Source organism: Capricornis sumatraensis, chromosome 2 (genome assembly GCF_032405125.1).
Source record: "Capricornis sumatraensis isolate serow.1 chromosome 2, serow.2, whole genome shotgun sequence".
NCBI classification, from domain to species: domain Eukaryota; kingdom Metazoa; phylum Chordata; class Mammalia; order Artiodactyla; family Bovidae; genus Capricornis; species Capricornis sumatraensis.
The window spans coordinates 86873412-86891509 of record NC_091070.1 but is presented as its reverse complement, the minus strand read 5'-3'; the positions used below and the strand labels follow the sequence as shown (position 1 = coordinate 86891509).

At 49.2% G+C, this 18098-nt stretch overlaps 1 protein-coding gene across 6 annotated transcripts in view; it reads left to right on the top strand.

The window, feature by feature from the left end:
- The first annotated feature begins 13979 nt into the window (after nt 1-13979).
- SMAD3 (SMAD family member 3) overlaps nt 13980-18098 on the top strand; it is a 127085-nt gene continuing 122966 nt past the window's right edge. For 5 of the 6 annotated variants that reach the window (XM_068964439.1, XM_068964438.1, XM_068964434.1 and 2 more), the window contains exon 1: nt 13983-14188. In XM_068964439.1, the coding sequence (XP_068820540.1) occupies nt 13983-14188 (206 nt within the window). Of the gene's footprint in view, nt 14189-18098 lie in introns of all 6 variants that reach the window. The other variant, XM_068964440.1, reaches the window with a different exon arrangement.

The following is an 18098-nucleotide window of genomic DNA, read 5'->3' as shown; positions in this document are numbered from 1 at the left end:
AGTCCCAGACTGGAGTATATTGGTCCCATGGAACATGGGAACTACATTTGACTTCTCTCCAGAACTCTGGACTGCGGTACCTGGGCTATGTGGTCACAGGGACCCCTTTGTCCTCTTTACCAGCTTCAGAATGATGGGCCCTAGGTTGGAGAGGCTGTGGCTATTGCATGGTGTGGTCCTTGTCCTGGGGGCCTTTTCTCATCGCCTTGCATGCGGACAGGGCTGGGATGAGACCCTGAGACACCCTGAGAGAGAGTCAGTCTCCACATACCACATTCCAGCAAAAATAGTCTAAACTTGATAACATGCCTCCCATCCATGTGTGCTGAACTCAAGTAGCTTTTTCTAGAGATTCTGCTTGTAAAATCCTGGGTGAATGCAAGAAAGTTGAATTTTTCTCCTTGGCTGCAAGTGGGGCAGGAGGGGGAGGGTGCTTTGCAGTGGGCTTAAGCCCCTTCTTGCTCTGCCTCCTGGGTTCCCCCATCTGCCAAGAGGGTCTTACACATAGTGGGTGCTCAGCCCCCATATTCTGAATTGAATGATGTAAGCTCACTTCCCATAGAGAACTAAGTCTAAGCTGTACTGTGTGAGGTGTGGGCAGAGAGTCTGTGCCAGCCTAGCTGAGGCACACACGTGCACATACACACCTACACACACATGCATGGGGAGCAGGCATAGGAGAACACTGTGTGTGAACTCTCCACCCTCCTTAGTTCCAGCTTAAAGGGACAGCAACATTGAAATGTGTTGTTCCCTCTCCTAATTAATATCTGAGTTCAAGGGTCTTCCTTGGAGGTCCAATGGTTAAGACTTTGCCTTCCAATGCAGCGAGTGAGGGTTCAATCCCTAGTCAGAGAACTAAGATCCCACATGCCTTGCTGCCAAAAAAACAAAACATAAATCAGAAGCAATATTGTAACGAGTTCAATAAAGACTTCAAAAAAAAAAAATTTCCAACTTTGGGATCCCCACACTTACCTAGGTGTGAACTGAGCCCTGATGCTGACTGTCCTTTACAGACAAGTTTCTCACAGAAGGATCAACTGCTAGCCCTGAACTGAATGGCTAGAATGCTGGGCCTGGAACCCACAGCTTCACAGAAGATGCAGTTCCATAAAGGGATTTTAGAGTTTCCTGATGCAGCCCCAGGCAGATGCATGATATGGGTATGCTTTCCTACTTAAAACCAGCTCTGCTTAAAAAATAACATTGGAGGCAAAAATACACTTAATGAAGGTGTGACACACCGCAAAACCACGGCCAGTGGGATTTGAGTTTGAGAGGGAGTGTATAATTGTGTGTGTTTTAGACATTAAGGTAATGTGGCCTCACTTGGAAAAATCTGAGGGGAGTAGAGAGCGACCTGTAAAAATATGAGTCCATGCTGGTCGGGAGTTTACCTCCACCCTTGCTAGCTAAACTGTAGGATAGTTAGTGTTTATGTACGCTCATTATTTTCCTTCATTCCGTCAAATATTTATGGGAAGGCTGCTTTGTGTCAGGCAGTATCCTGAACACTTGGTGACATACCTGTCAATTAGACAGATGAGTTCTGATCTGTGTGTTCAAGTCAGTGGGAACAGCACTTGTCTTTTCTGGCTCTTGAATTAACCTACCTGCTACCCAAGGGCAGGAGGCCAGGCTCTCCTGGAGGCGTATTTTCCACCCATCGTCCTGAACAGGGGTGCCTACTATGGGAGCTGAGGCACGGGGCCCAGCAGGCTGACAAACGCACGCCCTTTCCATCTTTCACCCCCTCTCCTTGGCTTCTCTCCTGGGCCTCCTGGGCGGCCTTGGCAGGAAGGGGCCCTGAGAGTTTAGCTGTTGATTGAAGCTGACAAGGAGTCGAGGTGTTTTCCTCCCACAGTCATTTGCATTGAGTTAGGGGATTCCCAAAGACCAGAGGATGCGTCTTTATCAGTGAATTAGAAGGTCAGAGCTAGAAGAGGCACAGAGGCAAACAGGCTCCAGCTGGAGGAACGGCAGCTCCGTGGCAGAGTTTCAACAAGGATCCCAAGGCAGAAAAGAACTCAGAAAGCCATTCTGCCATGATGTCTGCCATGGGTGCAGAGAAGGATGTTTGCGTCTTGTATTTAAACCCAAGGCCACTCCAATCCCTTCCTTTTACAGACGAGGAAACTGAGACTGGGGATGTAAATAATAATACAATACAATACAAGCTACAGCAGGTCCACTGATAGAACCAAACTCTCCACCTTCCCAGCCCCTCCCCCACGCCAGCACTCCAGTCAGTCAGTTCTGCTGCTGCTTAACCAGGTTTCAAGCCCTTCATAGAGAATTCCTCCCCAAGTCACAGCCATTCTTTTCATCTGCGGGTGAGGCTGGTCCAGATCAGGAGTTGACCATCATAATGCATGCTGCTCCCTGACCTTTCCTAGTGATTGTTCGGGGGCAGTAGAATGCAGTGCCACGGAAGCTGAATCCATACCAGGAACTACAGGACTGTGGTCCAGGTTGCCTGGATTTTAGCAATTGGCACCTCAAGCCAATCTTCACATAAATCCTCCCACGCATTCCCTACAGATTGGCTTTCTGACATCCCCTAGCTCAGTGGCCAAACAAGCATGGGGCTGAGAGTCCGCAGTGTAAGTCAGGATTCTACATTTTAGTTATGAGACCATGGGCACATCGTTTAATCTTTCTGGGCCTCAATTGCCTGACTATTAATTCAATTCATCACCAAACTTTTATTGAGTACATTCAGTGGGCTCAAGCACAGGTGTTGGGGTGAGAAAAATATCACAAGGTCTTTGACCTTCAAGGCATTTAAAATCTACTATAATGAATTAATTATTAAGATTGGTGCAAAAGTAATTGTTGAAATTTGCTGCTTGATATTGGGATACTTTCTTAAATAAATGTGATTTGTTATATATCATTTTAATGCACATTTCTTTCATTTTTTTTGCTAATGACTTATTATTTGCTGTTTATGTTTCTTTTAGACTAGGTAAATGATATTAGACAAAAAGCAAATTCGAGCAATTTTCTTATTTGAGTTCCAAATGTTTTGTAAAGCAGCAGAGACAGCTCACAACATCAACAGTGCATTTGGCTCAGGAACTGCTAATGAATGCACAGTGCAGTGGTGATTCAAGAAATTTTGCAAAGGAGACAGGAGTCTTAAAGATGAGGAGCGCGGTGGCTGGCCATCAGAAGCTGACAACATTCTCTGGTTGTTCAGCATTTGAAGCAAATTCAGTTCAGTTCAGTCGCTCAGTCGTGTCCGACTCTTTGCGACCCCATGGACTGCAGCACGCCCAGGCCTCCCTGTCCAGATTAGAAAGGTGAAAAAGCTTCATCAGTGGGTGCCTCATGAGCGGACCACAAATCAAAAAAAAAAAAATCATCATTTTGAGGTGTCATCTTCCCTTATTCCACACAACAACAACAAACCATTTCTTGATGGATTGTGATGTGAGGCAAAACGTGGATTTTATATGACAACTGGCAATGACCAGCTCAGTAGTTGGACCAAGAAGAAGCTCCAAAGCACTTTCCAAAGCCAAACTTGCACTGAAAAAAGGTGATGCTCACTGTATGGTGGTCTGCTGCCAGTCTGACCCACTACAGCTTTCTGAATCCCAGTGAAACCATTACTTCTGAGACGTGCGCTCAGCAAATCAATGAGATGTACCAAAAACTGCAATGCCTGAAGCCAGCACTGGTCAACAAAAACGGCCCAATTCTTCTCCACAACGACATCCAATGGCATGTCACACAACCAACGCTGCAAAGTTGAATGAAATGGGCTATGAGGTTTTGCCTCATCCACCATATTTACCTGACCTCTCGCCAACTGACTGCCACTTCTTCAAGTATTTCAATAACTTTTTGCAGGGAAAAAGCTTCCACAACCAGCAGGAGGCAGAAAATGCTCTCCAAGAGTTCACTGAATTCCAAGGCAGGGATTTTTATACTACAGGAATAAATCAACTTATTTCTCATTGGCGAAAATGTGTTGCTTGCAATGGTTTCTGTTTTGATTCATAAAGATGTGTCTGACCCATAATGACTTAAAATTCATGGTCCAAAACCACAATAACTTTTCCACAATATTTTAACAATAACCTTTAATAAATAAACAGATAAATGCACAAATAAGTCCTAAGTATGAGCATAGAGGTATGAACAGGATAGAGGAGGAAAGGCTTTGTGAAGTGGGTGCTGCTCCAATCTAGACTTGGATGGAAGGCGTGTTCAACTAGTTGAAGGGGTGGAATATGGAGATGGGAGGGATGGAGAGGACACCAAAGTCAAGAAGGAGTGGTGTGAGCAAAGATACTGTGGTGTGAAAAGCCCAGGGATATTTGTAATGTGCCTGGAGAAAGGATGTGATGTGGGTGAAACAAGAGAGTTGAGGGTGCAGACAGACTGGCCCCATCACTCAGCGCCGTCACTCCATATGAAACACTATGGATTCTGTTCTCTAGAAGTGTGCTGTCCAACAGGGGAGCCACTAGCCACACATGGCTATAGAGCACTTGAAATGTGACCAGTCCAAACTGAGATGCAAGCATAAAGCACACAACAGATTTCAAAGACTGCACAAAAAAAGAATATAGAGATAATTTTTATCGTGTTTACATGTTAAAAATGATATACTGGATATGTTGGGTTGCGTGCATGCTATGTCGCTTCAGTCATGTTAAACTCTTTGCCACCCCATGGACTGTAGCCCACCGGGGCTACTCTGTCCATGGGATTTCCCATGCAAGAATACTAGAGTGGATTGTCATTTCCTCCTCCAGGGGATCTTCCTGACCCGGGGATCGAACTCCCATCTTCTGTGTCTCCTGCATTTCAGGCAAATTATTTACCACTGAGCCCTATGTTGGGTTACATCAAATATATTAACTTCAGCTGTTTCTTTTTCCTTTTAAAAAAATAACATAGCCTCAGTAACATTTAAAATTACATAGGTCACTTGCATATATTTCTACTGGACAGCACTGCTGTAGGCAACTGAAAGCATTCTTTATAAATTACCGAAAGCATTTTTTTACAAAGCAGGGAAATGTAGATGCAATTTACGCTTCTGGAGTGCTCACTCTGGCTGCAAGTAGAGAAGGAAGACAATTAGAAAATTATTGTAATAATTAGTGGTGAGCAGTGATAGGGACCTGAATTAAGATGGAGGCTGGGTGATGGGAGGCAGATCCTATAGGGTTTGGTGGCAGATTGGATACAGGGGTGAAAGAGGGGAGGAATTTCTAGGTTACTGGGTGATTGGAGACAATGGTGATGCCCCTGAGGATGGAGGGCTGAGAAGCAGGTTCACAGAGGAAGCTGACGACCTCAGTTCTGAACATGAACTTGAGATGACTGTGGGCCTCTAATTCCAGGTGACAGTTTGAGACTTGAGCTCAGGAGAGGGGTTGGGTTGGATATTTAGATTTTGGGGTCAGTTTTGAAAGATCAGGCAAGACTCAAGCAGAATACGATCACCCAGGATGGTTGTTTTTGTTTAGTCGCTAAGTCATGTCCCTTTCTTTGAGACCCCATGGGCTGCAGGACATCACTCCCATCCTCCACTACTTCCCAGAGTTTGCTCACACTCATGTCCATTGAGTGAGTGATGCTATCTACCATCTCATCCCTTCCTGTCCCCTTCTCCTTTTGCCTTCAGTCCTTCCCAGAATCAGGGTCTTTTCCAGCATCAGGTTTACACAGGGAGAGAATGTCAAAGGAAAGCAGCAAGTGCCTGGCCCCGGGGAACATCAGCACCTATGGGAGGGCAGGAGGAAAAGACCAAAAAGTGTTTCCTTGTACTGCCTGCCAATAGCACCACCCTGTGATTCCTCTCCCCTATACTCAGAGATCTTTCAGTAGAGACCCTTTTCCACTTTTTGATTTCAGAAGAAAACAAAAAATGTCACAGCAAAAGCTGAAGCTCTCTTGAGTGGAGCTTGATGACTAAGTCAGATGTCAAGAAAAATTCTACCCCAGATTCAATCTCACTTTATAAAGCTGTTAGGATACAGCTGGTACAGTAGCTTTTCAGGGGGCCATTTGGTAATGACTCCATAAGTAGCCATTCTCCTTCTAGGGACTTACTGTAAGAAAATAATCAGAGAGACACACAAATGCATATGTACAAAAGTGTTTAAAGCATCACTTTTTATAATGCTGAATAAAACTGGGAGCCACTTAAAAGTCCACTTGTGGGAAAGTGGCTTCATACATTATGATAGACCCATGTGACAGGCTGCTCCACACGCATTCAAAATAGTGGAGTAACAGAAAAAGACGTTCATGATATATTTAGTGAAAAATCAGGGGGTTGTAGTGTGATTATCTCTAGTCTGTGGTCATTGTTTGTCCTCATCATGGTTAAGAACAAGGACTGTCCAGCAGGTATCTTGGCTTGTCTGAGCAAGGCCAGTCTCTGAATGTCACCTCATCAAGTCTCAGTGTCCTCTTCTGGAAAGGGCAGGGTAATGACACCAGCCACAGGCAGCTGCAGAAACTAAGAGTTAATCTCATTCATGTGAAGCACTGAGAGCAAGGCTTAGCATTTGTGAGACGTCAGTATGTGTTAGCCTTTATTATTACTTTTAAAGACATCTTTATTGAGCTGTAATTCACTTAGCATACCATTCACCCACTTAAAAATGAACAAGCCAGTGGGGTTTAATATATTCAAAGAGCTGTGCAACTATCACAATAGTCAACTTTAGGATATTTTCATTCCCCCAGAAAGAAACTCTGTACCCCTTGGAAGTCACTCCCACCCTCTACCAAGCCCCCAGCAGCCTGTGACCTACCTCTGCCACTGTAGATTGGCCTAATCTGGGCAGTTCAGAGAAATGGAACCCTATAGTATGTGGGCTTTAAAACAGCAACAACAGCCTAACTCATGTCTTGAAGCTGGTGTCCCACCCTCTGGTCAGACTGAATTGCTTGGGAGAGGGACAGCTTTTCCCATTTTATTCCTTCAAGGTCTGAGTCAACCCCAGGAGGTTTGTTTCCAGATGCTGGGGTGTATCTAAGGGACAGAATATTCTAGATATGTATGTTGTTTTGAGAAATGAGGACTCTGTTTCTCTTTTAACATGGCCCATGTTTGACTACACAAAGGCACTAACAGACCACCCGACCCACTGCCCCAAGCATCAGTCACCCTCTCAGACCTGAGCAGACAGTCCAAACCACCCCTGCCTCATTCCCTCCGGGATCCACATTCCCTACCCTGGATAAACCCAACTGTGCTTTCACCCTACACATTGCTGTCTTTCTTTAAAATCTTTAAGTTGAGGTGTAACTTTGATATAGTATCTTCCATTCACGTACAGTGTAAAAATAGCTTGCCAATATATTAAAAAGTAATTTAAGGGCATACAGTCTCACTGCTCTTCTAGAACTGTATTTTTATTTCAGCACACCACTCCTTGCTGGTTGTTCATATGCACGTGTGCTTTTAAAAATAAATGCAATTATATGACCCAACAATTGCTGCTGTAGGGCCACATTGTAAACTGAACTCTGGACCGAGAGAAATCCTGGGCCTGAGCCAAGGCCACATTTGTGACTATTATCCCAGAAAATAGGAAAGAGAAAACATAGTGACCTCTACAGATATACACTCATACATGGTACAAAGACAAAGACACAGAAACACATGAACCCAGGAAGAAAATTCACACAGCACATAACCGTTTCACTTAAACATATGGGGCTGGGCTCTGTGAAATAATGTGATCTGAACAAGACAGATCTCAGAGGCATGGGCGGACAGACATTTAGCGTACACACACCTGAATCTCAACAACACTTGTGTAAACACAGAGTGATCAACACACCAGGACATACACAGGTGGTATAATCAAGTACACACACACTCACACACACGACTGTACACCTACCAGGATCCTCTCCTGGCCCCTGACTCCCAGGCCTGAACACTGGGAAGGAGCTTCTTCAGGAAAACTCAAAATAGCTCTGTGAACCCTGCCCTGGGCTCCAGCCGCCTGCCCACAGGCCCATCCTGTCCTCCCTCAAAGCCCTGGCCCCATGCCTCAGTCTGTACCCAGCATCGGGTAGCAATGCCTACCCCTGAGTCCAATCCCTCACCCCAAATCTCCTCCTATCAGACCTGGCCTCTCACCTTATCGTCCTTGGACCCAACACCCAAATCCTACACTCCAACTTCCCTACATACAACTCCTTCTGTTCCAGCTCCCTTCTCCCAAGGACTGTCTGTAAACAACCCTAGGAACCTTACTCTGGGGGCTCTGGAGACAGAGGGTCCATGCTGGGCTGGCAGTCAGGGGTCAGCCATCCAGTTTGGACAATAGCAACTGAAATTCTTCAGTCTGTGGTCCCTTCTCAGCAACAATAGGAACCATTTTTGGGGACAGAGAATTTCAAACAAGATGCTATCCTAGAAGTCTCTGCCCAGAGCCTGGCCTAGAGCAGACCTGCAAAGGGTATTGGTCCCTGCACCCTCAGTTCCCCGAGCTGTCAGGCGGGGGCAGCATCAGAGGCTGCGGGTTCCTAGGGGTGGCCCTGGGGCAGGCATTTTAAATAATTTTGACTGGGTTCTCCAAATACGAGAGATCCCCATCATTGGTTGGAAGGTGCTGGGAAGCAAAGGCTCTGTCTTGGTTTATTTTGTGGTGGTTTAGATGTTTTGTCTTTCTACTGATTGACTGACTGGATGTGCCATGCAAGATCTTAGCTCCCTGACCAGGGGTAGAATTGGCACCCTCTGCATTGTGGAGTCTTAACCACTGGGCCACCAGGGAAGTCCCAAAGACTGACTTTTGAGCGAGCTAGAGAATAGTTAGGCTGCCGAGTACATTGTACTATTGCAGCTTAAGTGCAGAGAGTGAGGTTAACAGATTCCTCAGTACCACACAGTACTTCATCATTACAGACCCATGGATGTACTCCCCCTCTAGTCTCCCCTCCAATTCCCATATGCTTACCCTCAAACACCTATCCTGTTGTGTTCAATGTGTATTTTTTCTATTTTTATTATGGTAAAATATAGGGAACAAAATTTACCATTTTAACCATTTTAAAGTGTATGGTTCTATGGCATGGTTGTACAATCATCATTACCATCCATCTCCAAAATTTTTTCATCTCCCCATCTCAAATGCGGTACCCATTAATTCCCTTCCTCCCCCCAGCCCCTGGCAACCACCATTCTACTTTCTGTCTCAAAAATTTGACAGTTCTATGTACTTAGTGTAAATGGAATCATATGGTGTTTGTCCTTTTGTGACTGGCTTATTTCACTTAGCACAGGGTCTTCAAGGTTCATGCTCATTGTAGCATGTGACAGGATTTCTTTCCTTTTTAAGGCTGAATAATATTCTATTGTATGTATAGACCATATTTTGTTAATGCATTCATCCCTCAATAGATACTAAAGTTACATCCACCTCTTGACTATCAAGAATAATCCTGCTATGGACATGGCTGTGCAATATCTGTGGAATCTCTGCTTTCACTTCTTTTAGGGTATACACTCAGAAGTGAAATTGCTGGATGAAGTGGTAATTCCATGTTTACTTTTGTGAGGAACCACCATACCATTTTCCACCTTGCCACTAGCATTGCCCAAGGGTCCTAATTTCTCCATATCCTCACCAGCACTTACTATTTTCTCCTTTTTTAAGAGTAGCCATCCTAAAGGGTGAAGTGATTCAATGTGTATCTGTTTATATGACTTCTTTCAAAATGTATACAGTTGTTTTGTGCCTATGTAACTTTTTATACAAGTAGCATAGCATTATTTCTGTCCTTTTCTGTGTTGCTATCTTCACCTTGAACTGTTTTTAAGATACAGCCATTTTTCTCCTGTACGCAGAACTCATTGCTTATAATTTGTGCGTAGTACTCTACACTGAGCACCAGCTATATCCAAGTGTATTGAAAATGTTCTGAGTGCTTGTAGAAAGCTCTCTGCATGTGTTGTTTGATTCCTTACAGCGATCTTAAGAGGAAGATTATTATTATTCCCATTCTATAAGGAAACTGATACAACAGAGTTAAGGGACTCGCCTGAAGTCACACAACTGGAAAGAGGAGACTAGACATTTTAACTCAGGTCCATTTGGTACCACAAAGAGAACTCACGTGTGTTAAGGGCTAAAGAAAGAGGGCTAGCTGCAGACAGAGGCTCCCTCTCAGGTGAGGGCATTCTGCTGAAAGTTCTAGTCCTCACGAGATCCTGACTCATCTCCAGGTTGTGAATCACCTCCCTTCACCAGATGTCACTTTACGTCTGTGTAAAATGAAGACAGGAACAATTTTCTTGCTCTTTCGAGATTCACCACTTATTGATTAAACATCCTTTAGTTAACAGAAAAATCATCAGAATTGAAGGCAGGTGTTTGTTTCTTTCCAGCGTTCCACCCGGGAGCCATGCCAAACACATGAAAATCTTTTGGCGAATCTGCTTGTGAGGCTCCTCCCCCATAGGACTAACTATTCCCAGAAAAACGGAGGCGCTGCCTCCGGCCCCATCCCACCTCTCTTGAACTTTGTGCTTACCCCGATGAAAAATTAACTGGGCTGATGTTTCCTTTCCAAGGGCAGCCTCTGCAGAAGCCGGCTTGGCTGGGCCCCAGGAGCACACGTGCTAGAGCAGAGTTCCTCTCCACCCAGAGCCGCCCACCCTCTCACCTGCCAAAGTCAGGGGAGTATGTGAGGTTCTCGGGCACCCAGAGGAATCTGCTCCTTAGCCCTCCAGTTTTATGAAACTGGACTGATTTCTCTAACTCTTCTAGTGGAGAAACTGAGGCCAGAGGAGAAAGGAACGCCCAGACGAGTCACTTGTTGGCCTCACACATGGAGCCAGCCCTGTTTTCTGCGTGCACCAGCTGTCCACCGAGACCAGCAAAGAAAATGCAGAAGAGCAAGCTTCAGCCACACTGACTGCTGACTAGTCACTGCCTCCTTTCAGGAAAACGAGAAGGCTGACCATGGGGCCCTTCCCATGTCATGATTCAGAGACTCGGGGACATGCCAGGCCCTTCTACTACCTGCAAAACTCAGATCTCTCTTAGGCTTCTCACCTTCATAGTATACATTACACTTCACCACACATGGCTCTGCCCTGAAGAACAGTTGTAATGCCTTTTCTAGATTCATAAGAAGAACTGTGTGCTTCATTCTTACAGCTGAGAGAATAGATGCTTGGTGGGGTGAAGGGGTAGAGAGAGCCAAGATTAAAAGCCAGGTCAGTCATTGATGAAGCTTGAGGTCTTTTTGCTGGATGCCTCTCAACAGTGGGGCCTGCCTGATGCAATGTCCAGGTTAATATGAACGGTTTACACAAGGGCCCGTTTCTCACAGGCACACATTTCCTACCCCTTGGTGCTTCTTTAGGTTGGGAGGCTAGGGCCCTTAGTCTTTCATTTCAGCATTTTCAGAAATGAGTAGGATGGCACATGGAGGTGCTCTGTAGATGTGCGTGTCTAACTGAACCCTGCTCCCCACTTTGCACCTTTCTCCATGGCACTAACAGCGGCTGTATTGACTTTTGGTGAAGCTTTTCACATCGGACTCCCACAACCACCCTAAGAGATTGAGAGGAAAGCTATCTCTAGCCTGTTTTCCAGGTGAGCAAACATTTCTTCTAGTATCAATAGTGCACCTGTGTAAAGAACGTTGGTTTTGCAGAGCTCCATCGGTGACGTCACCTTCTACCTCTACAACTCTAGCAGGCAGCTAGCTGGGTGCAGTGTGGGCTGAGGCCTCAAAAACCACTGGTTTGTAGCCTAACTCTGCAGCTAGACCTCTCCAGTATTATAATCTCTGGGCCTCGGGTACTTCAGCTGTAAATAGGAGACCAGGGACATCTACTTCAGGGGTCACTGTGAAGATGAAATCAGGGCGCAGCACTTTCTTCATTCTGCCTGGAATGAAGAAAGCCATCAGTAACAGTCTATTGCCTCCCTTCCTTCTCTTTCTCGATGAGAACCGGTGGAAGGGAATGAAACCAGATTATAGTGGCTGCTGGTTAGTTCCAAGGACCAGCCAGGAATGGGGAGCAGGTCATTAAGCACCATTTGGGGTTCAGGGGACTCTCCTTTAAGGTCCAAGCAGGCAGAGAATTAGAAGGAGGGGAGCCCTGGGCTCAGCCCCAGCAGCTGACAGACCTGCCAGAGCTCATTCTCTCCTTCCAGGCAGGGACCCCTGCAGCTTCTGGGCTGACAGTGTGGATTAGGCCACACCTCACAGGGCTCTGTAACTCCCCACCCGCTAGAGGGTTTGCGGATCACTTCTTTCTCACCAAGGGAGTTTCCTGCTGTTAAAAACAAACAAAGGCTAAGAGGTCTGGTAGGGGAGGGGCTGCAGGAGAAAGGCCCTGGGGGCCTGGGGTAACTCCTGACAGCCACCGAGTGAGGGGTCTGTGGGTAGACGCCCCTGAATTGTGTTCGTGGAGAGAAAAGCCCCAGAGCGCCCCCAATATCCTGGTGTTCCTCTGCTTCCCACCGAAGCTAATTTGGAATATATAAGGTCCCCGAAGACTGCCCTTTCGCTCCACTTGTTGCGAGTTCACAGCTTTGAAAACAAAACTCTCCTATTTTACTGGGTGTTGAATTTCGGATACTTTGTTTCCCATAGGATTCCAGCACCCTGTAATGAAACTTTTCCTCTACAGATAAGTTCTAAGGCTCCCCCATTCATTTCTTCCTGAGCTTAACGAATGCCTCTGAGGCCCGTTTTCTGCGGGGCACTTGATTCCCAAAGGTCCAAGGGACCCCTGACTCCAGCTATTATCCAGGGAGTCACTGGGGTCCCCAAATCGGCACCTCTGGGAGCCTCTCCCTAATCCGGCCCTGGGGCTCTAAACTGGAACGGTCTCTCTAGTGCGAGAATAAAAACAGCCCCCCGAGTCCCCGGCGCCGCCACGGCCCCTGACCGGGATCGGCGCACCAGCGTCCTGGTGCGCGCCCCGACTTCCTGGGCCTCAGCCTTCCGCGCGTCCTCCCTCGAACCGGGGTCCTCCCAGGAGCGCACCGCCTGCCTGTGGCCAGCCCGCTCTCGTTCTTTCGTGCGAGTCTAACCCTCGGGCCCGCCACTCCAGCTGAGTTTCCTGAGTGTGGATTCCGAGAGCGGACGCCACGACCCGAGCCCGGCCCTCCCGCCAGGGGCCCTTCTTGCCGCTCCTTTCCCACGACTTCCTCCCGGCGTCCGCTGGACTTCAGGTCGGGGCCGCGCGGGGTCCTGCGCGCTCCAGCCCTGGCGGCCGCTGTCCCAGGTCGCCCACGTGGGCGTGCTCCGCGCCGGGCGGGGGGAAGGCCAGGAGCCCTCCCGGAGGCTGGGGGTGGGGGGGGCGGCGAGCAAGGCGCCCGCAGGAGGAGGCGGCGGGGCGCGGGGGAGGAGGCGGGGAGCCCCAGCGGCAAGGGGGCGGTGACAGCGCTTGGAAAGGAGGCTGCACGCGGATTTGCATGAAACACAGACTGGGAGCGGGCGGGAGCAGGAGCGCGGCGCACGCCCCGGGCCGGCCCAGCTAGCGAGCGAGCCGGGAAGGAGGAGGGCAGCGGGGAGGCGAGGCTGCCGAGGCGGAGGGATCTGCGCATCAAAGCGAGCGAGGCGAGCAAAGTTTGGCTGGGGGTTGGACTTTCCTTCCTGGAGGCGGCACCCAAACAGCCACCCCGTGCGGAAACCCAAACTTTCTTCTGCCACTCCGGTCCCCGCGGCCGCCGCCTCCGCCCCGCGTCCCAGGCCTTCCCGATCTCGCTTCGCTACTGCCTGCCCGCCGCCCCGCCGGCCTTCTCCCCGCCGTGGGAGACGCCCGGGGCGCAGGGCCGCGCGCCGAGCCCCGCCGGCTGCAGCGCCGCGGCCGGGCCTGGAGAACCAGCAAGTTCGCCGAGAGTTGAAGCGAAGTTTGGGCGGCCGCAGCCGGCCCGGGCTGAGCTCCCCGCTGCGCCCCCGGCGTCCCGCCGCGCCTAGCCCCGCCGGGGGCGCTCCTCGCAGCTCGCGCGCCCTCCTCAACCATGTCGTCCATCCTGCCTTTCACTCCCCCGATCGTGAAGCGCTTGCTGGGCTGGAAAAAGGGCGAGCAGAACGGGCAGGAGGAGAAGTGGTGCGAGAAGGCCGTCAAGAGTTTGGTCAAGAAGCTCAAGAAGACGGGGCAGCTGGACGAGCTGGAGAAAGCCATCACCACGCAGAACGTCAACACCAAGTGCATCACCATCCCCAGGTGGGGGCTGGAGGGACCTTGGGGCGCGCCCGCCCAGCCCCATAGCGTGGCGGGGCCGGCCTGGTGGGATTGGAGCAGGAGGGATTGTGTGTGTGTGTATACGAGGGGTGGGAACGCAGGCAGGAAGCGGGTGAGGGGGGACCCCAAACAAAACCTTTTCTGGAATTGCAAAGATTCAGAGCCCGGGACTTCCACGCGGCACTCGCTCCCCCAGACCCCGCATTGGCATTTCACCTCCGGGAAAGGGGGTGCTGCAGGATGCCCCCCCCCACACACACCTCGGGGAGCTGCGGGATAGAACTTGAGGCCCGCTTTGTTCGGCTCCGCGGGCCCGAGCCCCTCCTCCGCCGCCGCCTCCCGCCCCCGCGGCCCGCGCTCGTGGAGGTGGTGGTGTCTCTCCCTTTCTTTTCTTCATTCCTGTCCCCCCACTTCTTTCCTTCTCGACAGGAATGCAGTCCGTACAGCTGGGGCTGTGGGTGAGGAGCGGGAGCCTCGTGATTGACAGATTCCTTCTTCGTTCTCTCTTTGCCTTCGGGATTAGCATTTTTATCGAGTATTTTTAGATTCGGTTGCGCCAGTCTCCCGCCCCCTCCGCACACACGCACTTTAGTTGCAGCGCAGTGCTCTGACTTTCAAATGAGAGAGATAAGTGGCGGAGAGTGGGGTCTTCTCCCCCGCCTCTCCCGGCTGTTTTTTGCCCTTCTTTCAGTCTGAGATTGCGGGTGGGTGCCGAAAGGAGGGGGGTTTGGAGCCGAGGAGATAACAAAACGCACCCTAAAGTGGGCCTCGCATCGGCCCTCGCATTCCTACGGAGCCCTCCTTCCCAAAGCGCTTTGCCATCTGTCTGGACCTCCTTTATCCTCCACTTCGCGCTAGCTAGGTCTGGCAGGAGCTCACAGATGGCTGATAGAAGGGGTCAGTGACTTCTCTCCACTCCCCACGGCCTTCTCTTAGCTTAGCTGCGCCTGGCTGGAAATTGGGATGTGTTGAGGGGGGAGGTATCTTAGCTTTCTGTGTCTCCCTCTTAGCCCCCTTTGAACGTCTTAATCGTGTACTGAGGGAGAGTGTGTGTGTGAGAGTAGGGTCCCTGGCTGTGGAGGAATGAGCAGAGGGTCCCCGGGGCCAGAGCTCCACATAAATTGTCCCTCTTGATGCTGGGCCAGAAGTGGACTCCGTCCTTGGCCACCTGCTCGGGGCAGCTGTACGCCGGCCGCCAGCCGTGTCAGGCAGGCACAAAGCAACATCTGTCCACGGAAACCCAGAGCCGGCCTCCTCTGGAAATAAATGCCACATATGGTGGGAGTGCGGACTTGAAAAGTAATAATTTTTTTTCTTCAAAACTGGGTGGGTCCAGTCAATAAAGCGGGAAGGAAGGTGGTGTGCTGTCTGGGAAGTGTGTTCTGGTGTATGATGGGGAGCCAGAATGGACTTCAGAGGAGGTGGTGTGATGTGATGGTCAGGGAGCCCTAGGCCCTGGTCTCAGCCCTGGTTCTTCCTTCTTTATTACTTTAGGTGAGGGGTAGGGAGCAGGGGAAATGAATGTCATGCTTCTCCCTCCTGGAGAGAATCTGCCTTCTTACCTGCCTGAGGGCGCTGAGGACAAGTGATTTTTTATGTTTTGAGACAGAAAAAAAAAATCAGTATCCAGTATAAAACGAACAGCTGCGTGAATTGTTTCACAGTTTACAAAAGACTTTCATATGCTTTTAGGAGATCAAGAAAAAGAAACTCCTGGAAAATAGATAAGGCAATGAATTAGGCCTAAGACTGATCCCATTTTCAAAGCTGAGAAAACTCTGGAGGAGAGAGGTGAAAAGGCTTGGCATAGCAAAACATGCCATTCTGACCGAATGTGCCCCTTCTCCTTACCACGGCTCCTCTCCAGTTTGAAGGGTCTGAATACATTCTTTGCTGATGGCTACAGGGGTGGGCCCTGGGATCTTTGGTAGTAAGGTTGCCAGCATCCTTTGGGCTGGTGACAGCCTGGAGGAGAGGCCCGGCTCCCCCTTGCCTTGGTAGGAGTTTGCCCTCTGGGAAAGCGTAGCCGTGGCCTGCCTTTTCCTCTTCCAGTGTTTTCCGCAGCCTGGGGCATATGGACACTTGGGATGTTCCTGAGAGTTCAAGTAAACTCAGCCTTCCCATGGCTCTGTGAGGACTGAGCCATCTTCTACCTGCCTGGCAAGGACTAATGCTGAGGCACATTTTTTTCCATCTTTTTCAGTTAGGGAAACCCCGTTACTTGGGTGGATCCAGACAAAGTGGATTTCCATCCTTGGATTTTGTGCCCACGCCTCTGGGTCACCTTGTCTCCCTTGGCAACAGCGGCTGCTGTTTTGCTCGTGGGCAGAAAACTAAAGGCCACGTCTTGGGGAGGTGGCTAGCTGGCCTCATACGGGTGATAGCGGTGTCTCTCTGAGTCCCATAGGTTGTGGGGTTGCTTGTCAAATTGTCTGCTCTCTCCTCACAGCTTTTTATAACAAGGTCTTTGGAAAACTGACAAAGGGAAGTGTTTCACCTAGCTATCCCACTGTGGGTGTGCAGTGGGGCCCTGGGTGCTTAAAAGTACCCTACAAGATCTGGACTTCACAGTGTAAGGAACCCTTAGCCTAAGGAGATTTTCTCCAGCTTGTTTTGGCTAATACAAGGTCATGAGCCGCAGCAGCGCTGTTCAGCAGTTAGAGCTGTGTACTGGAGCCCCCCAGACTGCACGCGTTCTTCTGTTACTACTGCTCTAACTTGTCTCAGTGATCAAGAGAGCTGGAGTGACACAGGCTTACTGGTTTCAAGAATGTCAAAGAGACTGGTGCCAAAGCAGTGGCAAGAGCCTGATTTAGATACACCGGTAGAGGGGCTATCAGGATTCTCTGAGGTCTGGCAGGATGGTCAGAACTTCGATGAGTTGTGTAATAGCATCCTCCCTGTCATCTGTTATCCTTCTTGAGTACCTGAGTCCAGCTGCAGGTATCTTCCTGGCCAGTTTATAAGAATGGAGTAATAGCGTTTGCCAACAAGAGGCAGAGAAGGTGCGTGTATGTTCTATCAGGGAGAAGGAGCCAGGCACACTTAAAAATGACTCTTCTGATGGACACTGATAGTTCGTATTTCTACTAATGGGACCCATGCTGTGGCCCACTTGTTGAGAGCTGGACCAAGCTTAAGACCTTGTTTGTTTGGAAGGAAATTCAGGCTTTCTTGTGTCAGAGCACCAAGTCCAGAGGAAAGTGGCTGCGGAATTTAACCAAACATAAGGTCTGACACATACCTTTCTGTGCATCTGTTCTTTTGGTGTGGCCTCCTCCTGCTATCTGCCTGGACTTTGCCAGGCTGGTCTCACTGTAACATTTCTTTCTCAGGCTTCTGGGGACAGACCAGGGGTGCAAGAGTGGTAGCTTTAACACCCTCTCCATTTCAGCATCTCCTGTCCTCTTTTCTCTCAGTTGCACCTCAGCGCACCATTCTTGTGTGGCCCATTGGAACCCAACTCACTTGCAAGCACCCATCCTCTCCTTTCTCTTGTTAACCTCGATTAGAGGAGTTCTGCACAAAGGCAGGAAAGAGAAGGAGTCTGCAGGACACTGGGTAGTGGACTGTGGGGCTGGCTTAGAGCTATGGCTGAACCTAGGAGCCATTTGACCTTCGAACTTAGGAGCCATTTGGAACCTTCGAACTTGCTCCTTGCACCTAGTAGTTGAAGATAGCCCCTTGCTCACAGTTCTTAATTAAATGTTACAGGATGGGATTTTGTGGATTCATAGGTATTGGCCCCTCCCATGTCTGAGTCAGTATTCCGGGAAGTGGGGGAGGATGTGGAGATAAACTTGAGATGGTCCCTGCCTGTGACAAGCTTACACTTGAGTAGGAAAACATCAACAGGACATTATTTGTGTCTATTTCTTTCTTCTTCCCAGCC